Consider the following 17,195-nt stretch of genomic DNA (forward strand, 5'->3'; position numbering starts at 1 on the left):
TGGTGTGAGAGTTCATGAGAGTCGTGCTTTTTTTTCTTCAATTGTTTTGGTGCTGTTTAAATGCTTTACACTTGTTCCTTTGTTGAAGCCTGATTGTTCAAAGCCACAGCTACCCAAACTTGAGCTAAGGTTTGACAAACACGTCCAACTGGTCCTTAGAAGGTTTTGAAGTGTATTACATGGTGATTTCTCACAACCACATCATATAATACACCCCATTAACGCATACCCCTGCTTTCGTCAGTTTCTGCATTCCTCCTTTCCTGCATTCCTCCATCCTGTTCTGAGTGTAAGTCAATTGATGACAAATAAGACCAGTTTTCCTAAAATGAGTGCAGTTGTGCCCCCACCTTCAACCACCGGTTTAGATTAGACACTGGTGATCACTCATCTCCAAGCGATGTGTAATTAGTAAGTGGAGTTGAAAACACAGAAGCTCAGATTGGTGGTGTAAGTAGGTACACTCGGATCTTGGTTTAAAAAGGTGTACTGCTACAGCTCTTCTGGCAAATCAAAGAAGAAGTTTGGACACTGGGCAATAAAGATGTGGAAGTCATCTATATAAGCACATCTGTCTGATTGAAGTTACCCTTGTGAGACATCAGGTCTTACAAGAAAGTCACTTTTCCTTTTTGACTGTTACAACACTTTGAAATTCAGATTGGTGGTGTCTGTGTTTAATTTACAGTCAGTTGTAAGGACTATTCTAACTACACATCTTTAGACATTATTTGTAACAAAGTCCATATTTTTAAGATGGCTTATAAAGTTAGCTTTATGAATATTTTCTGTTTCAGCCGGTTGTAAATCCTTTGATTAGCCTTCTTGGAGAGTATGGAGGAGACAGTGATAATGAAGAGGAGGAGGAAGAGCCACCACCACCACCACCACGAAAACCCCAACCACCTCCACCTCCTCCACCTCCTCCAGCACCTAAAAAGGAGGAAAGCAATGAGGACAAATTGACAGACTGGATAAAGCTGGCATGCCTCCTGTGCAAGAGACAGTTCCCTACCAAAGAAGGACTGATCAGACATCAGCAGCTCTCTGAGCTGCATCAGGTTAGTGACCTTTCTTCGTGCAATGAGAGTGCTTACAGCATGATACCTCATTAAGCAACATGTATTTGTCATAGGTGAGAATTCCTTATGTAGAAGCATTTTCTCATTGCTAGTGATTTTTGTGTCAGCCTATTGTTTAATAAACACAATATTTGGGTCTAGTGTTATTCACACCATGTACCCAATAAGAGACATTTGGTGCCCTCGCATATACCGGTTTGCACCAGCCCAGGGACCTCTGGTCCCTGCTCTGGCGCAAAACTGGATAACGGAAAGGGGAGTGACCACTCCCCTGTCCAACACCACCCAAGGGGTGGTGCCCAGAGCTCCTTCAGGTGGCCACTCGATTCTGCCATCTTGAAACCAAGATGAGTACCAGGTCTGCCTGGCCCAGTGAGGGGCTAATAGAATTAGATTGTCTTGAACCAGCAACACTCAGTCTGGCAGCTTTGTTCCTGAGTACTTAGAATTCGAACACCTAAACCTGCTGCCTAGAACCATGGAAATACTGAAGGAGGCTATAAAACTGACAATAAGACAATGCACCAAAATGGAAAAGGGTACAGTCTATGGTGCATGAAGAACAATGCCTTTGAGCCAATATCTAAACAGGAAACAGTACCAACCAATTGTACCCATCTGCTGGACTGCGGGATTAACTATGCATCTCTCAAGGTCCACTTGGGAGCAGTCGTGGCCTACACCGGGGGAGCAGCATGTAAATGTTTTTTCACATCTCCTGTGATAAAATGGTTCCTAGAGGGTTTCAAAACATTTGTTCCCCCAAGGAAGGCCCCAGCCCCAATATGGAGCTTAAATGTGGTATTAATACAGTTAATGACAAACCATTTGAGCCTATGCATAAAGCAGAGCTCCGTTATACCACACTGCCTTTCCAATAGCAATCACATCGCTATGGAGAGTAAGCGAACTTCAGGCCTAACAATACAGGAACCATACATACAAATTCACAAAGACAAAGTAGTCCTCAGAACAAGCCCTCAATTCCTACCTAAGGTGGTGAGGTTCATGTCAATCAAAACATTCATTTGACAGTGTTCTTTAAGAACCCACAGACACAACTGGAAAGAACACAACATACTCTTGATCTAAGGAGAGCACTAATAAACTACCACCAAGAGATCAGTTTTGCTAGGGGAACCAACTGTTCGTTCATATGCCAAATCCAGCAAGGTGTCATTTGTCACAGAAGGAACAATTGCACGATGAATTGTGAAAACAATACAAACATGCTACACCTCAGTGGGAAAATCTGTATCCTATCACCCTAAAGGACACTCAACAAGAAAGAGGGGCACAACCCTAACATTCATTGCAAATGTTCCTCTATACGATATCTGTGCAGCAGCAACATAGGCATCCCCAAACACCAAGCATTATTGTCTGGACAAACAAATGCATAAAGAAGCTCATCTTTTAACCCGTGCCAACCCAAGGAAGGAGAAACCGCTACATAATCTAATAAACAGCATGTGAATCCAGAAAAGGATTCATGCTGCAAAACAAAAGGCTTACTTACCAGTAGGTGTAGTATTGCAGCCTGAAGAGTTTTCTGGATTCATATGCGACTCACCCACCTCCCTGGAAATGAGAACAAGCTAAATGGGTGGGAAAGAGGTCCGATATAAGAATAAACTATTCTTGAAAAAAAGAGAAGAAGAATCTGAAAATGTCTATCACGCAGAGGAACCTCCGGGGCACCATCTGACGTCACACAGGGGATTGACCAAGCACCAAATAGTGGACTGCGACTACCAGGGTGTGGGCGGGGTTTAAAAAATAAAATAAAAAATGGAAAGCAGATACAGTTCCGGACCCAGCCACTAGATGGCTGAATAATTCACAGCATGCGAATCCAAAAATAATTTCAGGCAGCAAAACTGCTCAAACTGGTAATTATCCATTTCGTTGTTTTAGCATGAAAACCTCCACATAGGTAGAAAAAAAAGCCCCTGTAGTTAGGGGAGGATCGCTGTGCATTTTCCTTTATTCTGATGATGATGAGAACTAGAAACCCCAAGTGCATCAGCACATTTGTTGTTATTCTTTCCTGTACTCCTTGGGATCTATTCACACTAAGAAGATTCTTATGTTTAAAGTACTTTTTAATTCCTCAGTCATTCTCTTATGGATGTTTGCAGCTATTGTGATCATTGTAGTCAAGTCATATGTTCTCAGCTTCTTACTATCACTGAGCCTGCATAATCATAACACATCCTCCTTGTGTCGCAATAGTATCAGTTTCTCTAATGAACAAATTGACTTACATGCTGTGCTAGAAAAGAGGACAAATCGTGTAGTTGTATCTTGACTTTCACCTCAAGTGTTTTGTGTTAGCATAGAATGCCCTTGATTGGTAACATGATTGGCATAGAATGTTAGAGACAATTTAGTCTGTTTTATTGTGAAATCAGAGGAATGAAGAACAAGAATTGGGAAAGCCAATGTTCCTAGACTTTAGTTGGGGGAAGTGATTAATAATACTGTGCTGCTTTGCTTGCACTGTTAACCTTATACAAAGTAGTGTGCAGTTTGATACTCAAGTCTACTATTTATTGTTTCAGCTGTTAGCCTTACAATAGTTAAAAATGTAATTAAAGCAACTGAGATATACAAGGGCTTTCTTCTTTTAAAAAATAAAAATAAAACGAAAAAGCATGTGAAATACAATCAACTGGGTGACATAGTGACATGATTTGTTGATCACTGTATTCAGTTCAAATGGACCCCAAAGGACCACTGCAAAACCCATGCCCTGGTTACCAGCAGACTTGTCTACGGCAACGCCCTCTAAACCAGTAACACCCAGAAGAACATGAAGAAATTACAGCACATCCAAAACGCCTCTGACACACTCATCCTGGACATGCCCCGCCTAAAACATATATCCAGTCACCTAAGATACCTCCACTGGCTTCCCATCGAGAAAGAATTAAGTTCAAGCTCCTCATCTATGCTTACAAGACCCTCCACGACCTGGGACCAGCTTACCTCAACCAAGTATCACCTTCTACTCTCTCATCAGACTGCTCCGCTCAACAAGCATTGGCCACCGTACCCCACATTCCGAATGCCTCAGCTGGTGGAAGATCCTTCACCTACTTCGAGGCAAAAAGCTAGAACTCCTTGCCCCTGCACCTCAGGCAGTTACCATTGCTACTTCGATTCAGAAAGGACCTTAAAACCTGGCTCTTCTACTGAAGCTCAGAAGACAAACCCCATTAGCACCTTGAAACCCTTACAGGTGAGTAATTGTGCTTTATAAATCCTGATTTTATTTTATTTGAATTCCAATAAAAGTAATCAACTAATTCATCTGTACAAAACAAGGTTATGTTAAAGTGCATGTGCAGAGGAACACTAGGAGAATATACGATTCGAATAACAATTTGTAACTTAATGCATAATGAGATATACATAAAACCACATAAAAAGAAAGAGTTCTGCATAGAATAACTAGTTGGGTTGATAAATAGCATGGTGGGCAGCTCTCTCAGGTGAAGCTATACAGCCCTTAAAAATGACACTGTGGAGTTAAGGACTTCTCCGGTATTGGATCATTCATAGATTCACATGCTGCATCATTCCCTGTCGTCGAAGTAGGATTCCCACAGTACCATAATAAAGCTGTATGTATCATTACTATAGGCATATTTGCAATGAACTGTATTTTTAACAGCTTATCTATATACTTTTTAAAAATGGACCAAACTTGAACTATAACCGATCATCAGGTGACTGCACCCTGTACAATACTTCCCAGAGAGGCTGCATCCCTAAGATTTTCTGTCGCACATCATGTGAAGGGAGTCTTCCTGGGCTCTCCGCAATTGTTTCTTCCCCAAAGCTTGAAATTTATCCTGAACATGTCTGATACTTCCAAAAAAGTTCTCTCCAGACCCTGCAAAAGGAAGGAAAAGGCTGCTTGTAGTTGACCCACCTAAGGACTGTCTTTATTGTCTCTACCCACAGCATAAGGTAAAGGAGTGCAAAATATGTCACACATTTTCATCTTAGACCTTGAAGTAAAGGGAAGGGAGGCTACGTCTATGGCTACAGAAGTTCAAGACTCAGAAATCCACCACTTCTGAGGAAGACAGTGACACCTTCGAGAGGTCACATAAGAGAGCCTTAGAGCTGCAAGGCCTGCTGTAGAGGTTGTAGGAAAGAAACATCTTTCTGACATAGTTAACCCCACATTTTTCTTGGTGTCAGTGTGTTTAGACTGTAGTACGCTGGGATCCTGGTAATCAGGACCCCAGTGTCTGTGCTCTCTCCGTTAAATTCGGTTGCTGGTAAACATTTACACCCACCCCACAATTGGCATACTGGTGCATCCATGTAAGTCCCTAGTATATGGTACTTAGGTACCCAGGGCATTGATACACCAGGGTTCTCTCATGGGCTGCAGCACGTATTATGCCACCCATGGGAGCCCATGCCAACTGTCTGCTGGCCTGCCATTGCAGCCTGCTTGAAATGGTGCGTGCACCTTTCACTTCAGAGATAAGGCTTGCCTTATTTCGCGGTCACTGCACTTGGATACTGTAAGTTACCCCTCTAGTAGGCCCTGGAACTCCAGGGCAGGGCCCATGTTCGTAAGTGTGAGGGTACCCCTGCATGAGCAGAGATACCCCTACAAACCCTAAACTTCAATTCATGGGCTTTGTAGGTGGGGGAAGACATCTTAAGGTATATGTAGTGGACACTGGTCAACACAAGTGGTCCAGCTACCTAATGGCTTTTATTAACCTTGGCATGTTTGGTATCAAACATGTTGGAATCAAGCAACTACACTGATTCCAGTGCTAGTTGCACTACCCCATGTACTCTGGGGGTTCCGTAGATGAGCTCCCAGTTCTGCCTGCACAGACTTACGGGGTCTAGCTGCCAGCCCATGCTGCTGTCCGCCCCAGACACTGTTCTCCCCTCCAGCTGATGAGCCTAACTCAATCAGAGGAAGGCAGAACAAAGGATTTCCTGCTAGAGAGAGGTGTGACCACCTCTCCCTTTGAAATAGGTGTCTCAGGATGGGGCTGGGGTGGCATCTGAGCGCCACCAGACTGGTGTGAATGGCACATTGGGTGCCCACCTTGCATAATCCTGTTTGCACCAGTTCAGGAACCCTCTGTTCCTGCTCTGGTGTGAAACTACACAAAGGACAGGGGAGTGACTGCCCCCCTGTCTAGCTCCTCCCCTAGGAAGGTGCACAGAGCTCTGCCAGGTAACCGGTTGATTCTGCCATCTTGGACCAAGGTAGGCAGAGGCCCCTGGGAGCATCTGACTGGTTAGGCAAATGACGTCCCTGACACCCTCTGATAGGCGAGTCACTACAGAGAGTGTCCAACCCCTTTTAAGGATACTTAAAGGCTCTCCCAAGGATGGGTCCTCAGATTTGTCAAGCAAGAATCCACTAGGAATTCTCTGCAATACATCATCTGCTCCGGGCCTCCGGAACCTCTGCTGGTCTGCTTTTGTTACTGAAACAAGACTATATCCATTTGGGAGGGCTCCCACTGCAACGTTCTTTCTCCAGCTCCTGCAAAATTTCTGCAACATCCATGGATGTGCATCCTCTTTGGTCAAAAGGACTCTGTTTGCATCCAAGAAGCAAGAAGGAATCTCCCTTGGAGTGAAGGAGTCACACCCTTGCATCTGCAGGCACCTGAAGACGATGACAACCGACTGGTGGATCCTGCTGTCTCATGAACAACAAAAAGGCTCTGCTCACAGGTGGTGGTTCTGTGGTCCTCTCTGGGCCCTCCTTGTCTTATGACCAACTTGGGAGATGGTGGGCCCTTGCTGCAGCCACTGGAATGGAACCCCTGTGCACTGAGACAGTTGCTCTTACCAAGGCTTGTTGGCTGTTCCTCCAGGGGACCTTCTAGCTCCAAGAAGCCCCAGCCTCCAGCATGCTGCAAATCAAAGATCGGCTTCCACGCTGCAGCTCCTGCAACATGGGCTTCCTGGGTTTTTGTGCTGCTGAGGCCTTCCTGCAACTCCCTGTACCTTCTGCCAGTGGGTTACTCATGGGGACTCTTCCAACTCCGGCTGTCTTTCCTCCCTACTGAAGGCCTGCCCTGACTTTCTTCCAAGGGTCGAGTCACTAGGACCTTGCTGGTCCTCAAAAACCTACAATCTTCCTGCACTAACTATTTGTGTTTGCTAAGGCTTGTTGGTGACCGTGCTGGCCACTGGCCCCTGGCCCAACTTTAATCCGGTGACCGACGGGGGACAGCTTGTGGGCGACTCCAAGGATCTCCTGCATCTCTTGGACTCCACAGCTGGACTTTTTCCTATCCTGCTGGACTCTCACCTCCAAGAGGGTGTGTATTGCTTACCTGCACCACCTGGACATCTCCGAGTGATCTGGACACAGTCCCCTACTTTTTCAGGTACTTCACATCCGGAATCCACCTGTGGTTTCCACCGTCCTGGTCCATCGGTCGCAACAGCAGCTGGATAACTGAGGCTTCCATTGACTCCAGTAAGGGTTTCCGACACCACTTCACCCCATGCGCCTGGGCCTTCTAGTGTAGGTACTGCTGTCGTCTTGTATCCACGGGTGGGAGCACTCTCCAACCTTGTTTGTGCCAACTGGTTTCCTCTGGGTCCACTGGGAAGGGTCCTGAATCCATAAAAATCAAACCACGATGATCCTGTGTTAACCTATGGTACCCCCGGCTCAATAACAACTCTGCACTCATGTGCCTAGGGATTTCTGGTACTTAACGCTGGTTCTTTTGTAGTGCACTAGCACCTGGGATTCTAATGCACTTACCTTAGCTGAGCACCTCCATTCTTATACTACTTTCATAGTATATGCCCCCCCTCCATCCCTCCAAAATGAGCTCCATATATTTCTATGCTTTTCCTGATTGTTACTAAGTCTATCTTTTGTGTGTAGATATCTCCAAGTGGAGATATACCAACGTTGTATACTCTTAGTGTTTTAATAAGGAATCCTTTATTTTTGCAAGACCTGGTGTGGTTCTTTCTTGTGTAACTGTAACTGACTGACTACTGTGGTATTGTAAGTGCCCTACACTCCTCCAAGATAAGACTGAGCTGCTCTCCACAGCTACCCCTAGAGAGCTTTGGTTATCTAGGCACCAAAACACTACTACTAAGGGTTGCCGGGACTCAGTATAGGGTGCCACACCATAGGTGTACACCATAAACTGAGCCAGCCTCCTACATTGGTGGTGCATCAGTGGGATAAAACACTTGCATTGCTTTACCAATTGGTCATCAGTGACTTTCTTTAAGAAAGATTGCATCTGACTGTTGGGTACATACCGCACTTGTGACTTTGGGGACTTCTAAACTTTTTCGTTGGGTAGTAAAGGGTCTAGCATAGCCCTTTCTCCAAACTTTCCTAAAGTTTAGAACTTTAGAGTAGGTAGATACACATATACACTACTCTAACTCCATTTCTTTAGTTGAGGTAGCTGACCAGACGCTGGAGTCTAGATATGGGGCTCCTATGTTCCTGGAGCTTAGGACCCTGTGTACACCTAGGAAACATAAGACAAGTAGTAACCCTTCCAGGTCTACACTCTTAGAGATGCTCATCCAGGATAACATCCAGAGCCCTGATAGGGGGAGAGAGTTAAATTTGGAGGGTGAACCACTAGTGTTGGAAAAGGAGGTACCAGGTACTTCCTATGGCCATACTGGACAGAACTTTGAACCGGCCGGGAGCAGTGTTGGTAGTACAAGAGGTGGTCACAGTAGTATGCCAACTGCCCCCTCCCCCCAGGTGATCAAAGGGGTTACCAGAAGGAGTAGATCCGCCTCATCTGCCCATGCCTCAGCATCTTCTGCTGGGTCCATCCACTCTATCTCAGAAGATGGATCCTTAGATAGGGGGTTCAGCTTGCTGAGACTTGAGAAAGCAAAACTCAATTTGAAAATGCAGCAGCTAGCTCTTGAAAGGTAGGCCCTAGAGATGGAAAGGAAAAGAAAAGAAATAATTTGGGGTTAGAACCCCATGGTGGCAGCAACAGAGAGTCCAGGGTCAGGGGAGACACCTTTGGTTACAGGAATATCAGCAGGATAGTACCTCCTTACAAGCCTGGGGATGATATCCTTAAGTGGATTACTGCTTTAGAGAGGGCTTCTAAAGTCCAGAAGGTCCCTCAGAGGCAGTGGGCAGCTATCCTGTGGCTCTCCTTTGCAGACAAAGATAGAGATAAACTGTTAGCAGTTAGGGGAGAGGATGCAGACAACCACCTATTCTTGAAGGAGGCTCTAATTGATGGATTTGGGCTCTCATCTGAGGATTATAGGATTAAGTTCAGAGAAGCTCAGAAGTAGTCCTCTCAAGACTGGGTAGATTTTGTTGATTGCCCAATTAAGGATCCAGGAGGGTGGTTACATAGTAGTAATGTGCACATTGTGAAAGGCTGTACAATCTTATCATGAGTGAGCACATCCTTAACAGCTGTGTCTGACAAACTACACCAATATCTGGTGGACTCTGATCTGACCTCTCCCCAAGAATTGGGAAAGAAGGCAGACAAATGGGTTTGCACCAGGGTGGGTAAGAAATCCCACGGTGGGGGTGACCAAAAGAAGAAGAATTCTTCTGAAACGCAGGAGAAGGATGGGGGGAAAACCTAAAGATAAGAAGAACGAGTCTTCTACAGGTCTACAAAACTCCTCTGGGAGTGGGTCCTCCTCCTCTTCCAACAAGAAACCTTAGTGCTTTTAGTGCAAGGAAAAAGGCCATAGGACAGGTGATAGCAACTGTCTTAAGAAAGGCACCAATAATAGTATTTCTACCACTCCCACTTGTGCCCCTAGCAATAGCTCTGGTGGTAGTACTTCAACCAAGGGTGTAGCTGGGTTCATCTTGGCCACTGCAGTAGACTCTGGCCTAGTCAGAGAAACCACTGAGGATGTTCTATTATAAGAGAATGGCATTGACCTTGCCGCTCTGGCTGTCTGGCCTTCCAATATGAGGAAATATATGCAGTACCCCCTCATAAATGTTATTGAGACAGAGGCTTACAGGAACACAGGTGCCAGTGGCACCATGGTGACTTAAAAACTGGTATCACCTGAGCAAATCCTACTTGGTCACAATTACCAAGTACCTAATGCTGATAACACCACCCCATAGCAGTTGTTAACTTTAGCTGGGGGGGGGGGTTACGGGGGGCGAATTTACTTGCCCGAAAAAGTGGTGGTGTCCTTTTCTATTCCTGTAGACTGTCTTATGGGCAATGGTTGGGAGACTTCAGTCTGGGATGAAGTGGAGTTACAGGCCCATTCAGCAGTGCTTGGCATCCCTGCAAATGTTTTTGTGACTACAATAGCACAGGGCAAGAAACAAGAGCACTGGAGCCTGAAACTGTGGCCCAGCCACCTCTCAAGAAGATAGGAAGATAAGACATTACCCTCTGCCCAAGATTCACGTAGGGATCCTCAGGGAGATGATCTTACCCCTTATTAGGAACCTACACCAGAGGAGATTGGGTCTGACACTGCAGAGCTCTTGGGTGCAGGGGATCCTCCAGGGAGGATTTGAGTTTGGAACAGAAATCCAGCCCCTCTCGTGAAAGCCTCAGACAGCAAGCTGCTGCAGAAGATGTCAGTGGATCCCACAGGATCTACTGGGAAAAAGGGCTCCTTAACTCTGAGGCTAGTGATCTCAAGCCTGGTGCCACAAGGAGGTTGGTCATACCCAGACATTTAGGGAGTTCTTATTAACCCTAGCTCATGACATTCCCCTTGCAGGACATCTTGGGCAAAGACAGACTTGTTAAGCACTTTCACTGGCCCCACATGTCTGAAGACACCAAGGAGTTTTGTTGCTCCTGTCTCACCTGCCAAGCCATTGGCAGTTCAGGTGGCACTACAAAGGCCCCCTTAATCCCACTGCCTGTGGTTGGGGTTCCAATTGAGAGAGTAGGGATTGACATTGTTTGGTCCCTTGACCCTCCTATAGCATCTGGGAACAGATTTATTCTGGTGTTAGTGGACCATACCACCAGGTACCCAGCAGCCATTCCCTTTAGGACCACTACAACTCCTGCATTGGTCATGGGTCTCCTAGGATTCTTTTCCAAAGTGTGCTTCCCTAAGGAGGTTGTATCCGACAGAGGTGCAGACGTCATGTCTGGATATCTCAAAGCAATGTAGAAGGAATGTGATATAACATACACATTCACCCCTCCTTATCATCCACAAGGAAATGGGTTGGTTGAAAGATTCAACAAAACCCTTAAAGGTATGTTTATGGGACTCTCAGAAAAACTCAGAAGGAGATGGGCTGTCTTTTTCCTTGCTTTCTTTTTGCCTTCTGAGAGGTTCCACAAATCGGAGAGGATTACTGCCCATTTGAACTTTTGTTTGGACATGCTGTTGTGTGTCCTCTTAGTCTTGTGAAAGAGGGATGGGAGCAACCTCTCAAGCCCACCAAACAGAACAGTTGACTATGTGCTAGGCCTGCATTCTTGCATGGCAGAGTACATGAAGAAGGCTTCCAAAGCCCTTGAAGCCAGTCAGTCAGGAGCTGCAGAAGCAGTGGCAGGACCAAAAGGCTGTGCTGACTGTTTGCCAGCCAGGACAGAGTGGGTCTTGGAGCCTGTGACCCCAAGAGCACTCTGGGACAAGTGGGGTGGCCCTCTCACAATAGTGGAGATGAAAGGTGAGGTCATCTTTTGTTTGAATTGGACACTCCAAGAAGACCCCACAGTGTGCTTCATGTGAACTGACTTCAACCTTATTATGACAGGGCTGACATGAGCTTGCTCACGGCCACTGATGAAGGGCAGGAAGTAGAGAGTGACCCTCTCCCTGACCTTCTCTCTCACAACCCTGTTGGTGGTTCAGTGGATGGGGTAGTTTTTTCAGATTGCCTCTCTGGACAGCCACAAGCCGACTGCAGACCAGCTCTGAGTTAGTTTTCTGAGCTCTTTTCTTTGACACCCAGTCAGACAAACTGGAGTGCACATGAGGTGGACACAGGTGATAACCTGCCTGTTAAGAGTAACTTCTGCAGGCAGCCTGGCCATGTCAGAGGCTCCATCAGGGCATAAGTCCAAAAGATGCTAGAGTTAGGGGTTATTGAGCCCTCAGACTAGTCCTTGGGCTAGTCCAGTAGTATGTGTGCCAAAGCCTCACTCCCAGGGAAGAAAGAGAGAAATTAAGTTTTATATAGAGTACAGAGGCCTGAATACAGTCACTCAGACTGATGCCCATCCTATCACCAGGGCAGATGAGATGATTGATACTTTGGCTGCAGCCAAGTATCTCAGCACTTTTGAGATACTTGACTGCAGTCTGTTGGCAGATCACATTGACTGATGCTGCTAAGCTTAAAATAGCATTTTCCACTCCTGGTGGGCACTATCGCTTCACAGTTATGCCCTTTGGTTTGAAAAAATGCACCTTCCACATTCCAGAGGTTGGTGAATCAAGTGCTGGCAGGCCTAGAAGCCTTTAGTCCAGCGTATCTTGATGATATTGCTGTCTTTAGTTCCACCTGGCAGGACCACTTGATCCATTTCAGGAGTTTACTGAGGCCTCACTATCAAGACTACCAAATGACAGATAGGGAAGAGCAAGGTGGTTTATTTGGCCCACCTGGTAGGCGGAGGCCAAGTTCAGCCCCTATAGAGCAAAATCCAAACCATTATGGATTAGGTTGCTCCAGCTACCCAGACCCAGGTCAGAGCTTCCTTGGGCCTGACTTGATATTACACCACTTCAAACCCGATTATCCTTGTACCACCATAAAAATTACTAAGGTGACAAGGCCTTCATTGCATCTTGAGGACACATATCCAAGCAAGGTGCCCACCTTGATGCTTAACCATCTCTTGAACTAGAAAGAGTCTGAAGAAGAGGGTCCATTTGGGGATGCACACAGTCCATCAGAATTGCATGTCAAAAAACAGGATGACGAAGATGAATATGATCAGCAAGATTATGAAACTTATTATACTCCTCATGGCAGGCAACTTGAACCATACCAATATACTCAGCCACGTCTCTCATTCAAGACCTTCAAACCATGCTGCATGACTATAAACACAGGTTTCCAGATCCTACTTCGGATGAAAAACTCAACCAGGGCATCCACATCTTCCTTCTCCGCCTAACCCAAGAATTCTGAAACTATGAAAGCTTGCCTCCACCTCTGACAACTCATAGACTAACAACAACATCTGCAATAGCTGTTCTACCTGAGATGATGATACCTCCTCTGAAGAAGAGAGGGAAAGGTTATTACGCCTCTGCATGTCCAAGATGAGTGGGATGATTATCTGGTGCTTACACCATCGCCACCCCCTCCTCATCCATCATATTCTCCTCCTGAGGACATCCAAGGATTACACAATCTTATGGATAGAGCTGCCCCGCATTTCCATCCACCTACATCTGTTTCACATATAGATTGTTTTTTACATGACTGCAAAGAACAGACCAGGAAATCCGTAAGGTCCATCCCTATAATTGATTTTATGTGGAATGAGGGAATTCGAATAATGAAAAATTCAGCAACAGTGTCACCAGTACCATCTCATCTGGATAAAAAATACAAGGCTATTAAGGACTCTCCCGCATGCTTGATAGGTCACCCAAAACCAGAATCGGTTGTCTCACGACCTGGCCAAAGACACTCCAAAAATCCATCCACCCAGATCTCAGTTCCACCGGACAAAGAAGGGAGATATTTGGACAATATTGGAAAGAGATTCTCCCTTATGTCAGCCGCTACTGTCTGGGAAGCAAATGCCTTTGCGATATTATGTCTCTGTGACCGACAAATGTGGTCTGATATGAGTGCTTAACGTGATCTCATTCTGGAAAACAAACAACTGGAGGCTAAGAAGATACTGGAGGAGGATGAACGCAGTTCTGCAGAAATAATTGATTGCATTTTAGATATTGTGTCTACAAGTTTCCGACAACTTACTGGGGCAGCGGCATTCCGCCATCAGGGATGGCTTAAGTCCACCTCTTTTAGGCCAGAGGTCCAGTCCAGAATTTTAGACATGTCCTATGACGGAGAGAGTTTGTTCGGCAAGCACATAGACAATGCTTTATTAGCAATCAAAATGGACACTGATACTGCTAAGTCTCTGGGTTCTCTGCAGTATAGAAGGTTGCCCTTTCGAGGAGCCAGGGGCAGAGGTTTCACATCCTACAGAGGTGGTTATCAGAGACAACAGCAGCCTCTGTTGCAATTCAGGTCTACATATCAGCAGACAGGGAGGCAGGCAGAAACAGCCCTCCTGAGGTCGAGACACTGGCCGCAAACAATGATTTCCATGGGGTACCGGCTTCAATTTCTTTCCCTCATCGCAACCAAGTTGGCGCAAACATCTTGCATTACTTGCATCAATAAAAGAAAATAACATCAGGCAAGTGGGTGTTGGACATAGTTTCTTCCAGTCACACCCAAATCATCCTCAGAAAGGAGCGAATCCACCTCATCTTCACTTACAAAAAAAAGAAGTTATTTTAATGCTTTCCAAGGGGGCAATAGAAGAAGGTTCCCCATGAGAAAGGCCTAGGTTTCTATTCTCGATTCTTCCTGGTGAGAAAAAAGACAGGAAAATGAAGACCAATTTCAGATCTCAGACAGCTGAACAAGTTTCTGCACAAACAATCCTTCCTGATGATAACTCTCTCAGGCATCCTACACCACAGCGGTGAATACATGACATCGCTGGATGTCCAGAATGTCTTTTTCAGATTCTGATTCACCCCAGGCATCGCAAATACCTCCGCTTTACTGTAGCCGGCACCCTTTATCAATTTAGAGTTCTACTTTTGTGTTGAAATTAGCCCCCCCCCCCCCCCCCCCCCCCCCCCCAATCTTCACGAAATGCCTTGCACCTGTGGTGGTGCAGCTTTGCAAGCAAGGCTATTGAGTCTTCCCCTATCTGGACGATTGCCCTGCTCAAAGCTTCAACATCACAGCAGGCTTCTCACCAACGCTTGCTTGACCTTATTCCACAATCTGGGGCTAACAGTGAATCACCAAAAATCATCTCTCAATCCATGTTGCAAGATTATATTTTGTGGTGGAAAAATCGATAGTCAAAAACAAGGCCTATCTCTCAGAAGATCGACAGCAAAGGGTAACCGCCATGGCTATTAATATATCCAGAAAAACATCTGTTTCTGTGAGGCTCTTCAGGTCGCTGGTAGTGATGAGTCCTCCATCAATAAACCTGGTGCCTGTAGCACAACTTAAAATGAGACAGCTGCAGGAAGAACTCCAGCTCCAGTTGATTCAGTCTCAAGTGTACTTCGAGGACTTAATCACTGTTACACCAAGAATAATAAAGGCTTTGCAGTGGTGGACTCACTGCAATCACTTTTCCTAGGGTCACCTTGTCACAGTTCCAGACTTCATCATTGCAACGGACGCTTCTCTCAAGGACTGGGACGGTCATCTACAGGACATGTGCTTTCAAGGAAAGTGGCCCAAGGATCTAAAATCGATGGACATCCACTGCTCGGAATTGAAAGCCGTCTTTCTCACACTAAAAGCGTTTCTTCCACTGATCTCAGTTCATCAGTGCTGGTCTGCACGGGGACAGCATGTACTATATAAACAGACATGGAGGAACATGATCTGTATCCCTTTTGTCAAGAAGCTCAACTTCTCTGGGATTGGCTAACATTGAACAATATTTCTCTTAGGGCAGAACACATGTCTGGCATCAACAATACTCTCGTAGACATGATCAGCAGGACAGAAGACAATTGCCACAAGTGGAAGCACAATCAACAGGAGGTGAACAAGATCTTTTCACATTTGGGTAGACCAGCTCTGTATCTTTTTACTACAAGGAAGAACACCAAATGCCAGTTTTACATCAGTCGCTCGATTCCAACTCCCGGAATCGTGTGGGAATGCCATTTCGATGCGATGGTCCGGGATCTTTGCATACGCCTTCCCCCCTGTTCCATTGATCCCCAGGGTTCTCAGGAAAATGAAAGCGTTTCGCTGTCAGCTCATCTTGATAGCTCCCAGGTGGCCCATACAGCACTGGTTCGTGGAGCTGATTCTCTTATCTGTAACCAAACCCATTCCACTTTCCAAGAAGCAAACACTACTGGTGAAGAACAAAGGACAGATATTGCATCTGGAACCAGCCTCTCTCCAGTTGTATGCATGGCTCCTGAGTTCTATGAATTCAGAAGCATGAATATCAATCAGGAATGTAGAGGGATACTCTTCAGAGCATGAGACGAGAGTACAAACAATACTTATAGACTGAAGTGGAAGAGATCCTGTGCTTGGTGTCAACAAATCAATTTGTATCCATTCCAGGCCTCGTCTGAGCAGATCATACTTTATCTCCTCTCACTCGCCAAATCCAGGCTCGTCTTTACTTCAGTGAAAGTCCACCTGGTGGCAATCTCAAGATACTGACGTGGTGCAAGTGAGTTTTCTCTTTGTTCTGACAGGCTCATCAAACAGTTGACAAAAGGGTTATTTCATACTTTTCTTCCTGTGCCACCACCTCCTCCAGAGTGCAATCTCAACATTGTTCTTGCTCAGCTAATGAAATCTCCATTGGATACATAAAGCTGAGTTAAAATATCTCACATGGAAGGTTGCTACTCTTCTTTCTCTCACCTCTACCAGAAGAGACAGTGAAATACAGACTTGAACGATTCAGGAGCCATTCCTGCATTTCACAACTGACTTTGTACTTCTCATAACCAATCTAAAATACCTTTTGAAGGTTCCATCTCAGTTCCATCTCAACAAACCCATCATCCTACAAACATTCTTTTCAAACACCACTACACCAGCTAAAGGAGCTTTACGTTCTCTAGACATCAAACTATGTTTCAGGTTTTATCTCCACCGCACTTAGCAGCTACATAAAACGAATCAATTATTAGTCAAGGATGTAAGGGAGTTCCTGTAAGGAAACCAACAATAGCGCAGTGGATATTCAGTTCTGCTACTCTAAAGCTGGCAAACCACTGACCAAAAAACCTAAGATCATTCCACGAGGGCATTGTCAACCTCAGCTGCTCTTTTCGCAGGCATATCATTGGATAAGATAGGCCGGGCTGCAACATGGAAGACTACCCGTTCCTTCATGCAGCACTACTGCCTGGAGTCAC

The 17,195-nt window shown here is 45.6% G+C and overlaps 1 protein-coding gene across 2 annotated transcripts in view; it reads left to right on the forward strand.

The window, feature by feature from the left end:
• RBM6 (RNA binding motif protein 6) overlaps window positions 1–17,195 on the forward strand; it is a 1,032,809-nt gene that overhangs the window by 900,428 nt on the left and 115,186 nt on the right. For both annotated transcript variants that reach the window (XM_069206836.1, XM_069206837.1), the window contains one exon: window positions 798–1,061. In XM_069206836.1, coding sequence (XP_069062937.1) covers window positions 798–1,061 — 264 coding nt within the window. The remainder of the gene's footprint in view (window positions 1–797; window positions 1,062–17,195) is intronic.

Source organism: Pleurodeles waltl, chromosome 9 (genome assembly GCF_031143425.1).
Source record: "Pleurodeles waltl isolate 20211129_DDA chromosome 9, aPleWal1.hap1.20221129, whole genome shotgun sequence".
Lineage (NCBI taxonomy): Eukaryota > Metazoa > Chordata > Amphibia > Caudata > Salamandridae > Pleurodeles > Pleurodeles waltl.